This window comes from Drosophila bipectinata, chromosome 2R (assembly GCF_030179905.1).
Source record: "Drosophila bipectinata strain 14024-0381.07 chromosome 2R, DbipHiC1v2, whole genome shotgun sequence".
Taxonomy (NCBI): domain Eukaryota; kingdom Metazoa; phylum Arthropoda; class Insecta; order Diptera; family Drosophilidae; genus Drosophila; species Drosophila bipectinata.
Genome location: NC_091737.1, coordinates 3820431 through 3841018, shown reverse-complemented (window position 1 = coordinate 3841018; position 20588 = coordinate 3820431). Strand labels below are relative to the sequence as shown.

At 38.5% G+C, this 20588-nt stretch overlaps 1 protein-coding gene across 6 annotated transcripts in view; it reads right to left on the bottom strand.

The window, feature by feature from the left end:
• Window positions 1-2590: 2590 nt before the first annotated feature.
• Window positions 2591-20588, bottom strand: part of LOC108133500 (serine/threonine-protein kinase haspin homolog) — a 217106-nt gene continuing 199108 nt past the window's right edge. For 5 of the 6 annotated variants that reach the window (XM_070278662.1, XM_070278664.1, XM_070278666.1 and 2 more), the window contains 4 exons: window positions 3493-3604; window positions 3281-3436; window positions 3055-3222; window positions 2596-2997 (listed from right to left, as the gene is read on the bottom strand). In XM_070278662.1, coding sequence (XP_070134763.1) covers window positions 2831-2997; window positions 3055-3222; window positions 3281-3436; window positions 3493-3604 — 603 coding nt within the window. In that variant the 3' untranslated portion in view covers window positions 2596-2830. Of the gene's footprint in view, window positions 2998-3054; window positions 3223-3280; window positions 3437-3492; window positions 3605-20588 lie in introns of all 6 variants that reach the window. The other variant, XM_070278663.1, reaches the window with a different exon arrangement.

Below are 20588 nucleotides of genomic sequence, written 5' to 3'. Positions count from 1 at the left end.
CGGTAAGCGATAAGTCATTTAAAAATTAATGAAAACCCTGATCAAAGCCAGCCTATTAAATGGAAAGTTCAGAGGTGAAAATATACTAATACCACGGATTGCTATTATACTTACAGATGCGCCATCAGTTACAGATCAGTTTCCGATTAGATTGGCATTTTCAATGACTATTAACAAATCCCAAGGTCAAACAATGTCTATTTGTGGCTTAGATTTAAGGGGAGGGTAAGGTCAAATCATGCGAAAAAAGCCATGTTTTTGTGATTTTTTTCCTGACGACACAGTTAAAATTTATTTATTCAACCAACGGTATATTAATGTATGACATTAGAAGAATGTTTAATAAAATTTTTACAAAAAAATATTTAAAAATATGGCAATGGTAGCAATTGTCCGGACGTGTCGCCAAAAAAAGTTGAATTGCGGTGCCCCTCATAACTCGGTGCTGGATCATTTGTAATCAAAAAATGAAAATTCATTCGTTAGATAATAGTTCGCCCCAGTTATAATAGTTAATAACGCTGTAAAGGTTTTTTGAAAATTGCAATTTTTTAATTTTTTCGAAGACTTTGAAGTGAAAAACTCAATTTTTTGGGAAAAAATCGGTTAATTTGTCAATGCAAAATCAAAATTATGAACAAAAAAAAAAAAAACTCGACAGCGTTACCTCGTAAAATATGTACAGAAATAGTGTTTTAAATTTCAAAAGGATCGGTGCAGTAGTTTTGAAGTTATGAGGGGCACCGACTTTGAAAACGTGAGTTGTGGGAAAAACGCTTTAAAGTTTTAAACACAAAAAAATCCAGTGTAAAACGTTTGCAAGCAACTTCGTCAATAACTAATAACTTCGTCAATTTTGCTTTAATTGACTTGAAATTTTGACACAATATTCTTCAAATATTATGCATTCAATTTAAAAAATAAAAAAAAAAATGACAAAAAAAAAAATTTAATACCTTACCCTCCCCTTAAGATCTAAGAACACTATGTTTTTCACACGAACGTGTGAAAAATTAAATTATATTATAAAAAACTATTGATTCCTGTATTTCTAAAGTATTCCTGTTTAACCGATATATATATATATATATATGTGTACTTTCTGATTCTAGATCAGAAAGGCTAGAAAAAATCACTTCTTGTTTTTGAAAAGGTTTATAAAAACAGATTTTTATTAAAAATCATATATTGATTAATATAAATTCAAGATTAAAACAAGAAAGGAAAGCTAAATTCGGGCGGAGCCGAAGTTGATATACCCTTGCAGATAAGACAGGATAGCTGGTCGACCCTTACGAGAATATCATAATATAACCAATTTATTACAATAAAATATATAAAATAAAAGTGCAAACTTCAAAAATACCTAAGTTGGTAATTTTGCCAAATACCATTTCCGATGTTGCAGTTATATGTCAGCTATAAGATATAGTCGGCCGATCGTTATGAAATTTGGTAGGTCGGATCAACAAAAAATTTAATTTGTACTAAGTTCCAGCTTTCTATCTTCAGACAGTTATTTGGCAGTCGGAGGTGTATCCTTCACTGCCTTGCACACTTTTGGACAAAATTATAATACCCTCTGCAAGGGTATAAAGATAATTTTGGAAGTAATATGGTTTCCGAACTAGGCCATGTTCATAGGTAGGGCCCATAAAAATTCTTACATACAGGGGTTTATGATTCTTATATTAGTTTTTAAGGATATGTGATAGACAATAATATGACTCAAAAAAATTACTTTTACTTCATTAAATTTAATACAATCTTCTCATAATAGGATTTCAGTCAAGATGTGGATCTTAATAATAAACATTCATTCTTAGTTTCGAATTTATCGTTACAAATTTAAAATTACTAATATGACAATATTGTCGATTGTCGCGTATTTTTACAATGAAAGAAATATATAACAAATTATATAATATTTCCGATTCGAAATTAAATCAAATCTAAAATGTTTTAATCTTAAAGCTCGCAAAGAATGATCATAACCGCGACCAAAAAAATAAAACCCTCCTATATAAATTCGACAGAACGCAATAGTTAGCGGTACCATTAAAGATTACAAACCAAAAAAAATTTGAAGACTTCAAAAGCAATGCACAAGTTTTCTTATAATGAAAAAATTATAAATTAAATTAAGTTTCTTTTCTGAGAAACAAAACATAAAAAAAAATTTTCTCTGAAACTGGGTTGGAACAAGTTTTCTCCATAGAAAATATAGATAGGAAAGCGTAGATTTCCATTTTTTTAAGAACTGCTGCTAAAAAAGTTTTATTTAAAATAAATTACACTATTTTATTCGTCATTCAAACTTTTACTTTAACAAAAAATGAAATACGCATACCATACATAATACGCATAGGGTTGCTACGCATACCCTAAAATGTTAGACATGTGTGCATTTTTGTTTTGAACTCGTTAAACAAAGAGAAAGAAAACAGATCACCGTTTTTATTAGTTTTGCGAGACAGTCCTGACCACATGCACAAGTAGAACCGATTTTTTTGCAAGCTTTGATAAATATAGAATCACAAAAAAAAAATACTGTCAGATTTAATGTTGTTTTAACTTAAAATTATAAATATACTTTGGTTTAACAAATTTGGCTGAATATTTGCTTATTTTATTATTAATAGTAAAATGTTATATAATTTGAATAAGTAGCTTCATTAATGACTAGAAATGGTTATACAAATTTTCATTTAGGCATTTTTTTTTTAATTTAAATAATTAATTTAAAGGCTTTATTTTAATTAAATTTTAAATTTTACCATACAATTTTTGTTTATTAAAATATGTAAATCTGTGATTGTAATGTAACATGTTACATGCGAGTTATGTCAATTCCATCTTTTATAGACTCTCTTCTCAACAGGAGCTTAGTATCATTTTCTATATCTATTGGAGAAATTCCCGCGCTTCGGTCATTTAAGTATGGAGTTTCTTCCTCCACAATTTTTTCGAGTAGCGCGTCTCCTGAACTATTCAAACCTAAAAAAAATAAATTTATTACTCAGAATACAAAACTGAGCTTAAAGTTGTACACACCAGCTCTTCCAACTAATGGGGCACTATTAATAGATTCAGTGGAGCAGCAATCGACAACAGAAACATCTGTGGGTGAATTACTTCGTAAGTTTTTTTGTAAGGCAACTGCCTTTCGAGCGTGACGCGTAGTTAATACACCCGTTTCAACATCTCTTTCAAGACGATGACCTGTATTACGGATCATTGCTTTAAAAGTGTAACTATAATATGTTATTTAAATTATTACCAGATCGAGATCGAGTAAGCTGACGTTGAACGTAATCCTCAAGGTCTTCTTCCTCTTTTCTGCTTATAAGACAGTTTAAAATTAATAAAAAAAGTCCCAATCCAAGAGAAAAAAGGCCTGTGCATGTTACTTCATTCCACCACACAGCACTTGAACCTAGTTTAAATATTTTCATAAGCTTATTTCTAAATATTTAGCTGTAAATGACTTACTAAAAACGTTCCAGGACATAGTTTCATCTGGAATTATACCAGCTCCGCAAAGGAAAACTCCGAAAACGATGAAAACAATGCCAATATGAAGCATTCCGATACTAGTTACCACCTGTTACAAAAATGTTAATTTATCAATAATAATAAAAATGAATTTTTTTTATTAATTTGTTTTTAGCAAAAAGTAGACGTTTAATACGTTTATACTGTGTGTGTGCGGCAGAACGCGGCCAGAGAAATTTCCTATGCCCCTGGAACCGGGCTATGACGACCACTACTTTAGACTGACGGCTTCATCTTACCCTAATACATTTATCTAAATAATTTCAAAACTGTAATATTTATAATGAAAATATTTTATTGACTTAATTTTAATTTTTGATTGAGGCTAATTTTTGTACCCGGTAGTCGTAGAGTTAAAGGATATATTGTAATAGTGTGAGTAAATACAACATAGAGAGGAATCATCTTCGTCCCCATAAAGTATATATGCTCTTGATTAGCATCAACAGCAGAGTCGATATAGCTATAGGATTTTGTATGGGGACTGTTATAATACCCATTTCAGTTCAAGTTTGTCTATAGCGTTTTCTGTAGCGCTAGTTAAGGAGGGTTTTTTAAAAAACTTTTGATGCCACATATAGTTAATTTATATCTGAAATTCATATTTTAGCCAAATCGTCTGATTTCTAGAGGAGTTATAAATTGTTAAGTCTGCTTCCCTACTAAATCGGTAGTAAGGACGTGGGGGTAAGTACAGGGGCTCAGGTTTTTCATAAGCGCAAAAGTGTGCAACAAAAGTTTTTTGTGAGAATCCAAGTCTTTAATGTTTAAACTTTAAAGGTTAGTTAAAGTTTAGGTGGAAGAGATGAGTACCTGGTATAATATAAGTCGATTACAGCTGTCCTTTTTTGTTTAGTTATTGGCGCATGCGAAGTAAAACTACCGCTTACTAAGTGCGTTGCGAAACTCATTTTTATGGCGTTATACGGTTTAGTTGTCCGATCGTTCCGTGATTCTTGTGAAATCCAAACTGATGCATAGGGATGCACTGTTGTCGTCTATGCGTTGCGATCTATACAAGTTTTTCAAATTTGTTGATTGACACTGCAACAGGCTGATAGGTCAATTGATGATGTTGGTTCTAATGGTTCATTGTTATGTTTGGTTTCTTTCATTGTTGAGGAAAGTGGCCCCTTTAGTATTCGATGCAAAGTAAGAATACATGTGGACTTAGCTTTGCCATCGGGTTAATTTGTTTCGTAAACAAGCCAGCCGTCGAAGTGGAAGTAGTTTTTTTTTTACTTGATGATATCAATCGTGATATCAGTATGACATAAATTTCATAGTAATATGGTTACTAATATGGTAATTTCATAGTAACTGTAGCTCGCATTTACGCAGAGAATTCAGTATTTTTTCGTGCGTGCATATTCCTATATTTCTTATAATCTTATAAAAGATATGTCATTAGCGACAAAAAATACTTCAATGCTTAAAATGAAAATGAAAAATTTAAACGTTAATTTCCACAACCATCGCAACGAGAAGAACACACAACAATGCCCAAATGTTTTGACTGTCTTTAAGCAAGTAGTAAAAGACAATCTAACGTGACTGCGTTTCAGTCATTCGAAAGTTACGTGTCTATGTTCTTTGTAGTGTTTCTTGCACGTCCCGACTAAGAATAGTATTTAATGTGTAGTTTTTTAGCTATAAGGCTTTTTTTCGTCACATAGAGGGAGGGAGTGTCACCATTATATTACCTCGTCAAAAAGTTTTTTTATTTGATATCAGCTTCTTTTTGGTTATTGTTAATCTTAAAATGCAATTAATTTTATTCAATTAGTTTTAATTTGTAGAAAAGTTTTCAAGATTCTATCTTCTTTGGAAATACCAAAGTTGGGTTATGTCCGATCGTTCAGTTATATCGAAGCGATCCATTGTCCAAAAATAGAATCTGTAAATAGTTTCAACTATCTTTGTTCAAAAACACAGTCCTCAAATTAAAGTTGGGTAATTTCCGATCGTTTTCCAATTCAAGGTATGGGGTAAAGTCGGCCGATCGTTTTAAATTATAAATACTCTCTAACTCTAACAGAAATGGTCGAGCTATAATCAAGTTTCCCGACTATATTATACCCCGTACTCATCTCTTCCACACACAATTAAACTTACCTTTAAGGTATAAACTTTAACAGTAACCAATTTATCAGTAACAAATTTATCAGTAACAAATTTATCAGTAACAAATGTATCAGTAACAAATTGTTTGTTGCGCTTGGGCAAAACAACACTTGCAGCCACCCTACTACCCCCTAAGAACAATCGACGGATTTAATTGGGAAACAGACAAAAAAGTTTTTACTTTCCTCCATAAAAAATTATCCGAGTTGGGACCAGCAGAAGTAAACATCAGCCGCTGTAATAAAGTTGCAGTAAAGCATAAACATTTGGTTTCTATTATGTATTGTTCGTTAAAAATTATCCGATTTGGCAAATTTTTAATTTGTCAATATGAGTATATCTCCTTTTAAATTTCATCCAATTTGTATGAAATTTGTTTTTCAGATATATTTTAACTATAGAAAAAGATTGGCATAAAAAAACTGGCGCTACAGAAATTCTCAATTTGTAGGAGCGGTAGGGGTGTGGCAAAATGATGAAATAAACTTGAACTGCGTGGGCATTGTCTCCATGCCAAATCATATAGCTCTCTCTTTTAGTCTCTCTTAAAGCTTCTAAAACAATTTGAGAGTGCTCACACTATCAGTGTGCCGGCAGAGCTGCGGCAGAATTTCCGACCCTATGCACGCGTGCTATGGGAAATGAGAGTTTGCCCACCACTGCTCTACAAGTACAAGCTCTACAAAGTGAATGAATATATCTCTAACGATATATACAAATAAAAAAAAATAAGCTCTCAAGCCACGAAAATGATATGAATGAAAATTTTGTGAGTCTCTCACAAAAACTTAAATAGGGATTCATGGTGATTTAAATGAAAATGATACTGCAGAAACCCTTAAGGTCAAGTAAATAATATAATAATAATAAAAATCCGGTTATAAAATATCTAATACCATTGGTAGATATTAGCTGTACTTTGCGATAGAAGTGAAAATGCCCCTAAAAATAATAAACAAAAATAAAATTATTCAACCAATGTTTAAGGTATAACTGATTCCCCTAAGTGTACCTCTCATTAAAAACGAAATTCATCCGATATATATTCTTTAATATATACTGCGTCCCAGAATCAGAACTCTGAAGCTGCACAAATGAAATGAACCGTCTCCATGATCTGCCAGAAATACGGCTAAAGGATCCATGTGCCGATATATGTAATAGCTGTGGGGACGGTTAGCACGGCCAACTATACAGCTTAAAAAGTTTTTCTTATCCAAGGATTCTGCGCTACAAAAATCATGCCTCCATTTTCAATTATCCATTTATCCCAATTGCCTATCGAGACAATGCTTTATACCAGTGGTGCCCAAGCTCTGCATACGGAAGAGCAAAATCCCATACCAATGCAAAAAATCACCAACATTGGTGCGAAATTTTTTTTTCCATCCATGTGGCTGCACTGAAAAATAAAATTAAAGTAACATTCACAAGGGATTTAAAAAAAAAAATCACTATAATAAAAAATACATTTTATTACAGAAATTAAAAAAAGGCCCTACATATTTTACAACAGCTTATTATTATACTATGACCAAATATGCAGAGCTTCTTAGTTAAAAAAAAATGTTCTGCGAAGAACAAATTCATCGCTACAGGTCGACCATTTTGGCAGAAACAAAAATAAGAACGAATTTCTTGCAGTGAAAAGTTTTCGGCACTCCAACAACAAAATTCATTCGGATTAGTACGATTGAGGAGAATAGGGAAAACACGAAAAATTGTTATTGTAATTGCCCTTTGCTTATGATGGGACCAACGATGCTTATGGCGTGAGCAACGAATCTTATGGCGTGAGCAGACTCACACAACTCGGTAGGCATGAGCATTTGCAAAAACAAATGAGCAGCGAGAGCAATGGTATGAGCACCACTGCTATATACTATCACTAACCATACAGCATATAGACCCATTTCATACAATGAAAATGGATGCAAAAATTTCTTGCGACAGGCCCCAGCAGGCCCCAAAGCGAAGTCTTACTCTCTTTCTTACGCTCATCGTTCGTTCATCTTACGCTCATACTCTCATTGAATGCTTTCTGAGTCTATGAAAGCAGCTCGATGGAGAAGGTTGGTCTGCGTGTCTTTGTGTGTGTGCGGGTCACAGATTCACATACACGGGTGCATGTGTGCAGCGCACAAAATTTTTGATTTTTCTAACTTTTTAGACTTGCCACCCTAACAAAATTCGGGTATTTGTTATTGTGTAAAATGACGAAAAAAATTTTATTAATTTTTTTTTTTTTACATTTATTTAGAAATAAGTTTAATTGTTAGCATGCTTTGTATATATATACATATAATTTTTTTAACAATCATTAAAAATAATTTACTGAGAAAGGAACAGGGTATATTTTAGTCGACATCACTTAAAACGCCGATTGCTTTTATTTTTGGTTCTTCTGCATAAGAATTTTGCAAACCCTACAGATGAATGATTTTTTTACTTTGACTTTTTTCAGTCTGTTTTTATGAATTTTTTTAAATTGAATTTTTATACCCTTGCAGAGGGTATTATAATTTTGTCCAAAAGTGTGCAACGCAGTGAAGGAGACATCTCCGACCCTATAAAGTATATATATTCTTGATCAGGATCACCTCCTGAGTTGATATGAGCATGTCCGTCTGTCCGTCTGTCCGTCTGTCTGTCTGTCCGTCTGTTTCTACGCAAACTAGTCTCTCAGTTTTAAAGCTATCGACTTGAAACTTTGCACACACCTTTCTTTCCTTTGCACGCAGTATACAAGTCGGAACGGCCCGGATCGGCCGACTATATCCTATAGCTGCCATATAACTGATTGATCGGAAATGGTATAACTTCGGTGTTTTTAGAGTTAGAGAATTTTACATGAGCGCTATTTTTGGCAATATAATACGACATGCCAAATTTCGTAAGGATCGGCCGACTATATCCTATAGCTGCCATATAACTGAACGATCGGAAATGACCCAACTTTCGTGTTTTTGAAGAAAGAAACCTGGAACTTGGTACAGATTATATTTTTGGTCAGTTTATCCGACCCACTGAATTTCATAACGATCGGCCGACTATATCTTATAGCTGTCATATAACTGAACGATCGGAAATGGTTTTTGGTAGCAATACCAACTTTGGTATGTTTGAAGATAGAAGTTTGGGACTTTTTTTAGATTTTGTATTGTAATAAATTGGATTATATATTCATATTCCCATAAGGAGCGGCCAACTATATCCGATGTTTGCGATATATATCCGGTTTTAACTGCAAGGGTATATACATGCATATATATGCAAGGTTAGCTTTCCTTTCTTGTTGTTAAAGTGAAGTTGTTTTCTTATTAAGTCAACTTTAATATAATTTAAAAAAAAACAATTAAAAAAAAGGGTACCAACATCATCCAAAAATTTTCTTTGCTATAATTTGTTGTAAATATCAATTAAAACAAGAAAGGAAAGCTAACTTCGGGCGGAGCTGAAGTTACATCGGATATAGTTGGCCTATCCTTATGAGAATATGATAATATAACCGAATTTATTAAAATACAAAATATAAAAAAAGGCCCAAACTTCTATCTTCAAATATACCAAAGTTGGTATTTCTACCAAATACCATTTCCGATCGTTCAGTTATGGCAGCTATAAGATATAGTCGGCCGATCGTTATGAAACTTGGTAGGTCGGATTAACTAACAAAACTATAACACAGTGCGACAGTGATTTGGAACTTTTGAAGAGACCTAGTAGAAATTGTTCATTAGGTCGAGTATAGTATAAAACCATGTTTGAAATTTTTCAAACACCCTCAAAATCTTGATTTATTTGGAAAAACGGTTTTTTGGGACTTTTTTGCTCCTAAAAATTCCTAAACGCGTAATTTTAAACCGATTTTAAAATTTTTTTCGTTTTTCCATAGTTAAATGTTGGAGCTTTTGAAAAAAAATAGCTCTTTAATTTATTTCAACAAAAAGTATAAAATTTTTACGCAAGAAACTGACATTTTTGAATTTTTGTAGTGTTTTTCGGACTTTGACGCCATTTTTTCGGTACAACTTCCAAGAAATGGTATCATTTTTGACATATATCAATATTGTCTTGTTAATTCTGAATAAAAGCGTTATAATGAAGGTATAACGCTTTTCCCAAAACAAGTCAGTGCAATTTTACTTTAATTTTACGTTTAGGAATTTTTAAGAGCAAAAAAGTCCCAAAAAACCGAAAAACCGAAAAGTTCCTCCAATTTTTCTTTTTTTGTCGCACTGTGTAATCTGAACCAAGTTCCAGTTTTCTATCTTTAAAAACACGAAAGTTGGGTCATTTCCGATCGTTCAGTTATATGGCAGCTATACGATATAGTCGGCCGATCCTTATGAAATTTGGCATGTCGTATTATTTTGCCAAAAATAGCGCTCGTGTAAAATTTGACTTTCTAACTCTAAAAACACCAAAGTTATACTAATTCCGATCAATCAGCTATATTTCAGCTACAGTGGGCCGATCCCGGCCGTTCCGACTTATATAATGTAAAGGAAAGAAGGGTGTGTGCAAAGTTTCAAGTCGATAGCTTTAAAACTGAGAGACTAGTTCGCGTAGAAACAGACAGACGAACATGCTTATATCAACTCAGGAGGTGATCCTGATCAAGAATATACAACCAACCAAAAGTATATACTTTATAGGGTCGGAGATGTCTTCTTCACTGCGTTGCACACTTTTGGACAAAATTAGAATACCATCGGCAAGGGTATAAAAATAGAAATGGAATTTAAATCATACATTAAAAAATGTGAAATGAAAAAAAAAATTAATAGTTTTCAAAAAATAGTTTTCACTCATATCGGTTCTGCCGTTCTTGATTTATAGGTGCGACTTTCTTGTATATGTATTCTTGTATAATAGCTCGGTCTAATTTTTCCGTGCATAACGTTATATAAATTATTATTCGCAAGGCCCCGGTGGAGTACCAGGCCAAGTGCTAAAACACTGTTCGAGGGCTCTGTCCAAACCTCTATGGTACATCAGTGGTTGGCACTCAAGACATTGATATGATTTTAACGTAACATGTAACATGTGAGCATTACGTTTCACACATTTGTACTGTGTGTGTGCGGTAGAGCTCGGACAGAGAAATTTCATTTGCAACACCTTTGCTCTTTGATCATTTCTCTATGTCAGAATTGCTTCATTAAGCGTCGCTCCACCACCACTAATAAATTGGTAATGAGATCCTTTGTCATAGATGGTGTCGGTTGAGGCAGCAGGCAACTTTTAGGTTTTAAATAATAATAATTAATTATGTACGCTATGTATGTATTATTTATGTTGGTCGCATTCTGACTCTTTCTCAGTCGCTCGGCTTCAACTAATTTAGCATCTTAAGCTTGCGAGTATCCGCTTAGCGGGCGAACTTTTATTCCTGATCTCTTTGCGCTGGCTAAGAAGCGTTCAAAATTGGCGCTCTCTGTCATTTGGTTAATATAAACTACACCAAGCCATAAGTTAATTATTATCTATTTATATATATAAAAGAACGTCGTACACCACTTATAACTCAAGAACGGCAGAACAGATTTGGCTGAAAATTGGTAGGGAGGTAGCTTAGGATACTTTTTATCCCGTTCGCCACGGGAATTATACTCCTCCGAAATGGCTGCTTTTATAGTAACGATTGTATTGTATTGTACATTTATGTGTGTGTCATATGCCCCTGAAATAGGGGTCCCCGATTACTTATCTACAGTCACCAATGCCAAGAAAACGCAATTGGGCCAATTTTAGTCATCAAACAGTCAATTCTAGAGCTGCGCGAGATAGAAGAATACGAGATCAGGAGAACAAATTTATAAAGGTAATGAAAAGGCGCGTGTAAGCATGGCGCAGTTACGTGAATCACAATCGAAAGATGCACGAGATAAACACAATCAACAAAGACCACTTTTCAAAGAAGAGAAGCGCACAGATTAATAGTTAGAAGAGAATTAACTAACAACGGCTACAAGTTTATCGAGGATTCACATCTGGGCAATTTCTTCGACTAGCATTCCAGTAAGAGCCTGATGTTGAAAATTCTGCTTATTCCAAAGTGATTATTGTGAACATTCAAAGTGAAAGTTCCAAAGTGAACATTCCTTATTTCGCTTCTTCCTGCCGAGTTACGATTAAAAAAAAATGGCAACGCATTGGCGTTGCAGCAACCTTATTAGATGGAGGCATAACAGCTCATTCAGCACTTAAGCTGTCATTGAACATTCAAAATAATCCAGATGCAGTGTGCAACATAAAAACAATCGTGCCCATATTTTGGATGAATGCACTATATATTTTGCTGTACGTGAAAATACTGGATGTACTTGAAATACTGAAAAACATTTATTAACCAAAATAAATCAAGAAAAAACAGCTAGCCTTTATAGAAAACAAAAAAGGCCAAAACAACGTTTGCCGGGGTCGCTAGTACTATAATAAAAAAATTATAACTAATAAATAAATACATAAACAAAACGGCAGTTTAGTTGTTGCCTGGTGAATTATTTATTACAGAAACACATACATACTTACGTTACACAAGTGCATTCGCCCGCGCCAATACCGACATACGCGCATAGACATATGCGTACCACAATTCCGGTTCTGAGCGCAAAGTGGGACAGTGGGACGCAAAGTGTTTACAAATAAATTTTGACCGATTAAATTTTGGGGTAATTCTTCACTTCGGGTTGATAAGATTGATCGTAACCTAATATAATCAATGATGAATTCCATCAGGGCAGTCACACGAGCACTCACTCGAGGCCGGAGTGTCATTTTAAAATGCAAAGCCCAGGGTATTCTCCAGGACTGACAGAGGATCCAAGAAGGCCTATTTTAAGTTTGGATGTTTCCAGTTTGAATATTCCAGGCAATCTTTCTTTGTCTGATGCGTTCAGCTCTTACCGTAGGGCCAGGCCAGGCCGGTTGGATACTGTCACCTGTGGAACGAAGTCGGCCTCATTTTTATCAGTTCGAGTAATGCATCAGTTGACAGAGGAAGAGCAATTATTGTTTCCAAAATGGGGCGGAAATTATGCGTCGCGACTTTTATGAGGATGATTTCATTTCCGGAGGCGACTCTTTAAATGAAAAGCTTTTAATAAACGAAGCTTTTAGCATAATACTGCAAACAGCGGATATCCTCGCCAAAAACCAGTTTCGGTTAAGAAGGTGGTGCTCTAACATTGCTGACGTGCTGGTTATGGTGCCAGAAGAGTATCGGGATTCTTTGCTAAGGTTCGATGATGGCAGCAATTTCACAATGACAATTTCTTCAGTCTCAGTTCATTGCCTTGTCGGTGCTGTTATTATAATGGCAAAGATCTTACTTCAAAAGGAATGCCGTGTGAAGTAGTCCTAGGATGAAAGTCTTCCTAAAGATCTTGACTCTGACTGGGATATGATTTGTAGCAGCTTTGCCAGGGCGCAGCGCACCGAATTCACAAAGTGGTCGCTAACATTTCAATCCAAGGTTGAGATCCATGGATGCGTTTTAGAGCTATCGGGAGCCAAGTTATTGGCTCGATTTATGTCGAAAGTAGCACAGTTGAAGGCTGGGAAGTATTTGTTCTGCTCTGGCTTTGTCTTTGATTCGAGAAGAACCTCTCGCTTTAATATTTTCGTCGCCAATCATGTTTTGACTATTTAGGAGCTAAACAGCGCAATGGAGTGGTATGTTCCCACTTCCCTGAACCCAGCAGACATTCTGTTGCGTGGTGTTCTTCCCAATGAATTGATTGAGTATAATCTGTGGTCTCAGGGTCCTCCGTTTCTCCTTGGAGCCCAAGATGAGTGACCAACCGTACTGTACCTTCAGTCTCCGTACCTTGATATAACAGCGGTTTCTAAGTTCTCTTATTCTTTTCCAGCGCTGCGGGTATTCGCTTACGTATAAAAGTTTTTTCACCAAATCCTTTCTTCCTTTTAAATGGAAAGGAGATATCGGCATCCAGTGCTCTTGCCTCATCCTCTCCCTTTTTGGTTAAATTTGGTCTGTTGCGTGTAGATAGTCGTCAAAAAAGTCATTGGATTTTAAATCAGCATCCAATTATACTTCCCAGAAACCATCCAGTTACTCTGGCTATAATTGTTGATTTCTATGAGCGGAATCTACATATGGGACCTCGCGCCCTGTTGGCAATCATTCGGTCCTAATATTGGAAACCGGAAGTTCGCAATAAGGCTACAGTAAAATGATACGCCAGCGTTTTCATTTTTTTTACCATTTGTTTTAAACCGTCCACCTGGAGCTTGTAAGGGATCTGTCCACAACTTCTTTTCTGCAGGCATTGAAGCGGTGTATATGCACCCGCCAAAAGCCTCAACAAAGGCCTTGGTCTGATAACGCAACTAACTTTGGTGGAGCCAAAAATGAGCTGCTAAAGAATGAGCTAAAGAAGCTGCTCCGATTATTCATAAGCGATGAGCATGAACGGGCGCGGCTGGAGTTTTGCTCTATGGAGTCTATCGAAGCACAATTTGTCCGTCTGGTGGTCCGTCAGATTATCGAGCCCGATGTCACAAAGCTGGACTGCAACCGAATGGACAGCTGGCTGCGCGTGTCTCTGCTGCAGCAGTCGTTCTGATCCCGACGGACGAAGGAGTACTTAAAACTTAATCAGCAGCGCTTTAAATGGCGAAACTCCTGTGCTGCCATGGCCCTGAACGGTAAGGTGCTAGTCAAGAACGAGAACCTATCCCCGATGAAATGGCCGCTTGCTAGAATTATGGAGCTAATCGTTGGTCGAGATGGAATCTCTCAAGTGGTGGTAATTAAAACCGCTCCTTAAATTAGCAAGCGCGCAGTGTCTAAGCAGTGTCCTTTCAAGGACGAAGTCCGCTCAGTCCGAGGATCCGCTCAGCCTATTATCTGAGGCGGGCGCACCCTCGTTCCTGATCTCTTTGCGCTCGCACCCTAAATGGACGTTCTCTTTTTATTTCCCAATTTAAATTAATTATATTCGGACTATTTATTTGTGATCATTGAAAAATTCCCGTTTGGTCATCAGGGTCCCTCAAGAAACTCATCTTGGCTCGTTATTGTTTACTGTGCTTATTAACGACTTGCCCCCTGCTTTACCGAATTCTCTAGTATTTATGTATGCAGATGATATTAAGCCATGATGTCTTTAATCCGCTTCTGCCCTTTGCCCGATGTTCGATAGTTCGATCGATGTACGGCGATCTTTTATTGGAGGTAGGTTTAAAAGTTATAACCGGCAACGATACGACGGAAGGAAAGTTTTTTTTTCTTTTTATGACAGGAGTGAATTTATTAAAAACTGTCCAACAAGGAAAACCATTAAATATTGTGACAGGAAACTTGGCTAACATTGGCTACACATTCGCTACACTTAAAGTTAGAGGTAGAATAAGAACAAGAATGTCTAAGAGTTATTCCGGTTGAGGTCCAGGGGGTGAGTTCTGCAAGTTTTAAGGGGTAAGTTCTGAAAATAACAGAAATGGCTTTTGGACAGATTCAATGCTCTTTTGATTAAAAAATTATTGCGGACTCCAAACGCACGAACAGTATTTAAAGATAGGACGAACCAAAGATACATATAGAGTTTTGTTGTGAAAGGATCATCAAATTCCTTTGACCAACGTTTGATAAAAGCTAGCACAGCCCTGGCTTTATTAAATGTCAATTATATATGTTCATTATATGACAAATTATTGTCAAAAAGGACTCCAAGATCGTTAATTAGGGAAAGAAGATCTAAGACGTGAGTACGAGAGTGACTCATCTCATGAGTGACTTCATGAGATCACTTGGATGGGTCACTTGAATGAGTGACCCTACTCATCCCAAGTGAGACGAGACGATGTGAGGCCCCCTGCGATTGAACGTCATAACCTTACACTTCGAGCAGTTAAGTAAAAGGAGATTGTTTGAACACCACATGATAACTTCGTTAAGGTCCAATTGCAGGAGTCTATGAAGGAAATGGTCTGAGATTAACAGATTAGCAATACCTAAAATATTTACAAATAGTTTTTAATGCCTATAAAAAACATATTTAAATTTATTTTAGTTTATTTAATTAACTTCTAAAAGTAGGCCGGAACATGAGACTACATCCATAAGACGAGAAAGGTGTTTATTTAGCCAAGGTGGTTTTGTTGACAATAATGATGGGACTTCAGGAACAAATTTATTCATCGCATTGTGAACTATTTCGTAAAATGAATCCGTAGCTGCTTCAATTGTGTCTATAGATTACAGAAAATTCCAATCACGAGAGTGATTCCTGTCTTTCTGAACATTAAAGCCAGCTCATTATAAAGTACATCAATTAACATTGATGCTAATAGTGCAGGATGGTGAAAGTCTTCAGGATGTAATAGCGGCGAGGACCGAATGACTGTTTCAGAGGACGACACATTATGTTATGAATTGGGTTAAGCTGGAATAGGGAAAAATCAGTTAAACCATCGATTAAGTTGTTATGACAACTGGAAAGCAGGGAATTGTCTTCCTTAGACGGGATACAGAAAATGAGGAGAAGGCTGAAATCTCCCATGATTAGGATTAAATCAGAGTCCTTGACCAGCAATAAAACAGACAAATAGAATGGGCTCAAGGTGGGGAAAATAAACAATATCTTCAACCATCGAAGGAATGTAGGAACAGGTCAGGAAATTATGAGACGGGCCAGTTAACATTTTCACCGCAATGAAGTCTATTCCGAACTCATTCGAGAAAGGAATAAGTTCAGCAGGGTACTCATTATTAACAGCAATGAGGACACCACCTTCAAAAGATGGACGATCCAATCAAAACACAGTGAACTTAGGAACAAAAGTTTCATAATCAGAGACAGAGGAATTAAGCCAAGTTTAAGTAAGCGCGATAGCATCAAAATCAAAAGAAGCACTCTTTGTAAAAAAATGGCTCAATTTACCCAGAATAGTCGAACGTTTGATAGCAACAAGAAAATACTTGGTTATTAAGTTTTTTGAAGCAGTTTTTGCAGGGCTAGGAATCTGAGCGTCTTTTGCTAGGAATTTATGAATGATACTGTGCGCAGGCCAAGCTACAGGATCAAGTGCTTTTTCAAGGTAGGAATCAGGTAGGACTATTTTAAAAGAAGATGTAAAACGCTTATGTTTAAAGTTAAACTTAAAAACAGCTATTTCAATAAGAGCTACCTTTAGATGGTATAACAGGTGACTCCTGACTTCATCAACAGTAGCATCCGGCATAAGGCAAGTGACAAATATGACCCTACGGGGAGCGACCGCCCTCAGCGTAAGTCCAGAAGGTCTAACCTTAGGCGCCACACCAGTCAGAGGCCTTGGAGACAACTCAGCAGGAGCAGAATGAAGGTTGTCCAACGATGGAGGCTCCAAGATGATAGGAGGGTCAAGGTTCGTACTCCCTGCTGGAAGGCTCATCATGTCCTTTGGTACTGGAACAGCTTCAGTAGATAGACAAGTAGGCGACGGTAAAATATTTGGTGTTGAAAATGCATCGACTTGTACACCATGGGATTTAGAGGTACACAATAAATTGGCAGTCATCACGTTAGTGTTCAGAATTTTTCTTCTTGGAGATTCGCTTAAAATCTTTAGACCAAGGAATTGGGTTTCAAGTGCAAGGAATTGCTCATTAAGGACCGAGAATTGCTTGCGAACATCAAGGAAACCATTTCTAGTCTGTTTCATAAAAGTCCGCATCTCTGACTCGATTTCTCTGCAAGCGATTGTGTCCACATTCAGCACATTTAATATGTGAGCAGTTGTTGCAAAGCCAGCAAGACAAGCAAGTGCAACAAGGCTAGGCGTCGTGAAGAACAACAAACTCCACAGTAACTACGATGTTACGTCTAACGTCCGGGTTACGTCCAGAGAGTACAGCTCGGAAAGACTTTATGTTGGAGAATATAGTTAAAGTGCAACATAAATGGTTCAATTAACTTATTAAGGGGAGACATCTGACTAACATTTAACAGCCGTCAGCCAACGGGTACAACAGGGGGACCTAACTGTGTACATCGCAGGTAGTGCGACTATACTCTCCACGTGAGGGCGGCTGGAAACAGGTCCTGGTAAGGTCATGCCTCTGCCGTGAATGCTGGCAAATTGTTGTCGGGCGCGGAGAAGAACACTCCCTTCCTTAAATCACGCCAATCCAAGGTGAAACAGCATATGCCGAAGGATGGGTATCCGAGGAGAGGCCCGGACGCTAATATGCGAACTCTGGGGGACCGGTGAACCTCCCAGTATTAACCAGGCTTATCGTGACAAGCGGGCTATGTCATGATGGACGAACCCCTTCCCGCCTACTTGTGGGACCAAAACATGAACAACATCTTACCAAAGAAAAACCAAAGTGGAGAACGGAACTTCCTAAAAAATTTCGGAAATGGGGTCAGTGACCCGTCAAAGTCCAAAGCCCACAAAAGCCAAGGAGTTGCTGAGATGGAGAAGCCCCCCACAGAGGGGCAACATCTGGAGGCGGGACGCGCCGGTGCGGAGGAGGATGACAAGGCATCTTCTTCCAAAGCGGAAGCCATGGGCCATGGGCGAACGGCGTGGAGAGGAAGACCCCAGGGTCAACCTCTAAACCAACCGGTGGGGCGTCTAAGACGAGCCCTGGTCTGGGAGTGTCTCACTCGATGCAGCGTAAGGGCTCTTATAAAGATAGGAGGAGAGCAGCCTTCGTCCTAATGAGGGCGCACTTATCGGCCGAAGCGAACCCGGACCAGACCGAGATTATAAAGTGGGCAAGGGAGGTCCTGCCCGACCTCAAACCGGAAAAGTCGGATGTGAGGCTAGAGCCGCAAAAACTCGCTGGGTCAGATCCCGCCAAAGAGATCGCGCAAAGTGCAAAGAGGCAAAGATCAACGGAGGGAGGAGAGGATGGGAGTTATACCGCTCCTGCTCGGTCTCCAGAGCCCCTTTTGAGGGTGAGCCGCCGTAGCGGAGGGGTTGACAGTTGGTCAGCTCCTTGACCTTCGTCACCTCATGGCAGGCCAGAGTTTTCTACCCCCTTCCGCAATAGGTTGGTCAAAGGACCTGAGGCAGCAGCCCTGAAAGGTATCTAGCGGGCTCCTGCAGTCGCGTAATTGCGACGTTCGGCAGCCCTGGTGCCCTTGGTCCGGATCTAGCGCCCTCTACCGGCAGACACTGTTAGGGCGTTCCCCAACACTGCCCGCCAGCTGGGTACGATAAGCTGCCATGACCTGCGCAATTCTGGTGGGGGAAGCCACGTTTGCTTAGCTCATTCAACTCAGGAGAAAGGTGTCGCAAAGAGAATTCCTAGAAGAGAAAGCTTTCTTCGCGCCTCTTACCTCAGCGGTTGGCGACTATCCGAATCTTCGCGGAGGCCATCTAGTGACCTATCCAGGGAGTGTTATGGTTCGCTCGGCAGGTGAGTTTGTCCCCAGTTGTCCGGTCACCCATTACCCACTCCTTTTCTAGATTCTGCAGTGTTTTGAGCGTCACTCGGGAGCGCCCGCGCGGCTCGTCCGCTTTCTTCGACCCGCACTTTTAACCATCTCAAGCCCCGATGAGTACTAGGCTATGTGCTGATATACTGTGCCAGAGATCTGTGCAAATCTATACAGAAAATTTCAATTTATCTTCGGAAACTTCAATTCTTTCATAATTTTGCAAAAATAAGGAAAAAATACTATTTTAAAATTCTTTACTCAGTTTACTCTTTTTAGGGCCGACAGCCAACGGGTACAACAGGAGGACCTACACGCAACCAATTGCGTGCCGTAACTGTACACCGCTGGTACACCGCAGTGCGTCTATACTCTCCACGTGAGGGCGGCTGGTAACAGGTCCCGGTAAGGTCATGTCTCATGTCTAAGGCTGGAAAATGGTAGTCGGGCGGTGAGAAGAACACTCCCTTCCTTAAATCACCCCAATCCAAAGTGGAACAGCATATGCCGAAGAATGCGTGTCCGAGGCTCGGACGCTACTATGCGAACTCTGGGGGGCCGGCCAACCTCCTAGTTTTAACCAGCCTTATCGTGACAAGCGGGCTATGTCATGATGGACAAAATCCTTCCCGCCTAGTCGTGGAACCAAAACACGAATTCTACTTTACCTAATAAAAACCTAAGCGGAGAACGGAACTCCAAGGCCGAAACTCCAAGCCCATCAAAAGCCAAGGAGTTGCTGAGATGATGAAGCCTCCCACAGAGAGGCAACATCTGGAGCCGGGACGCGCCGGTGCGGAGGAGGTTGCCAAGGCTTCTTCTTCCAAAGCGGGGCTAACCATGGGACCACCGAACGGCGTGGAGAGGAAGACCCCAGGGTCAACCTCTAAACCAACCGGCGGGGCCCCTAAAGTGAGCCCTGGTCCGGGAGCGTCTCACTCGACGGAAAGGCTCTTATAAAAATAGGAGGAGAGCTGCCTTCATTCTAATGAGAGCGGAGCCATCGGCCGAAGCCAACTCGGACCAGGTCGAGATTATTAAGTGGTCAAGGGAGGTCCTGACCGACATCAAATCAGAAAAGGCGGGTGTGAGGCTAGAACCGAAGAAACTTGCTGGGTTAGATCCTGCCAAGAAGATCGCGCAAAGCGCGAAAAGGCAGAGATCTACGCAAGGAGGATCCCCACAAACCAAGAAGAGGAAGGCGCAGCCGTTCGCCGAAGTGACGAAGGGTAGAACCCTTATAGAGGAAAAGAGGAACCCTCTTTTTGCTACCCATTTTCAGTAATGAAGACCACGTAGCCGCAGCCCTAGAAAGCCCAAAGGGTCCTCTAAGGGTGTGTTCGAAGTATATGGGCCACGACCCTCGCACCCGCGAGTCCCTCCCCCCGCACCCGCTACTCAAACAGCTGGTGGAAGACAGCAGGAAGCACAAGATCGACCTGATCATAGGTTGCGATGCCAAAGCTCATCATCAACAGTGGAGAAGCACTGACACAAACGAAAGGG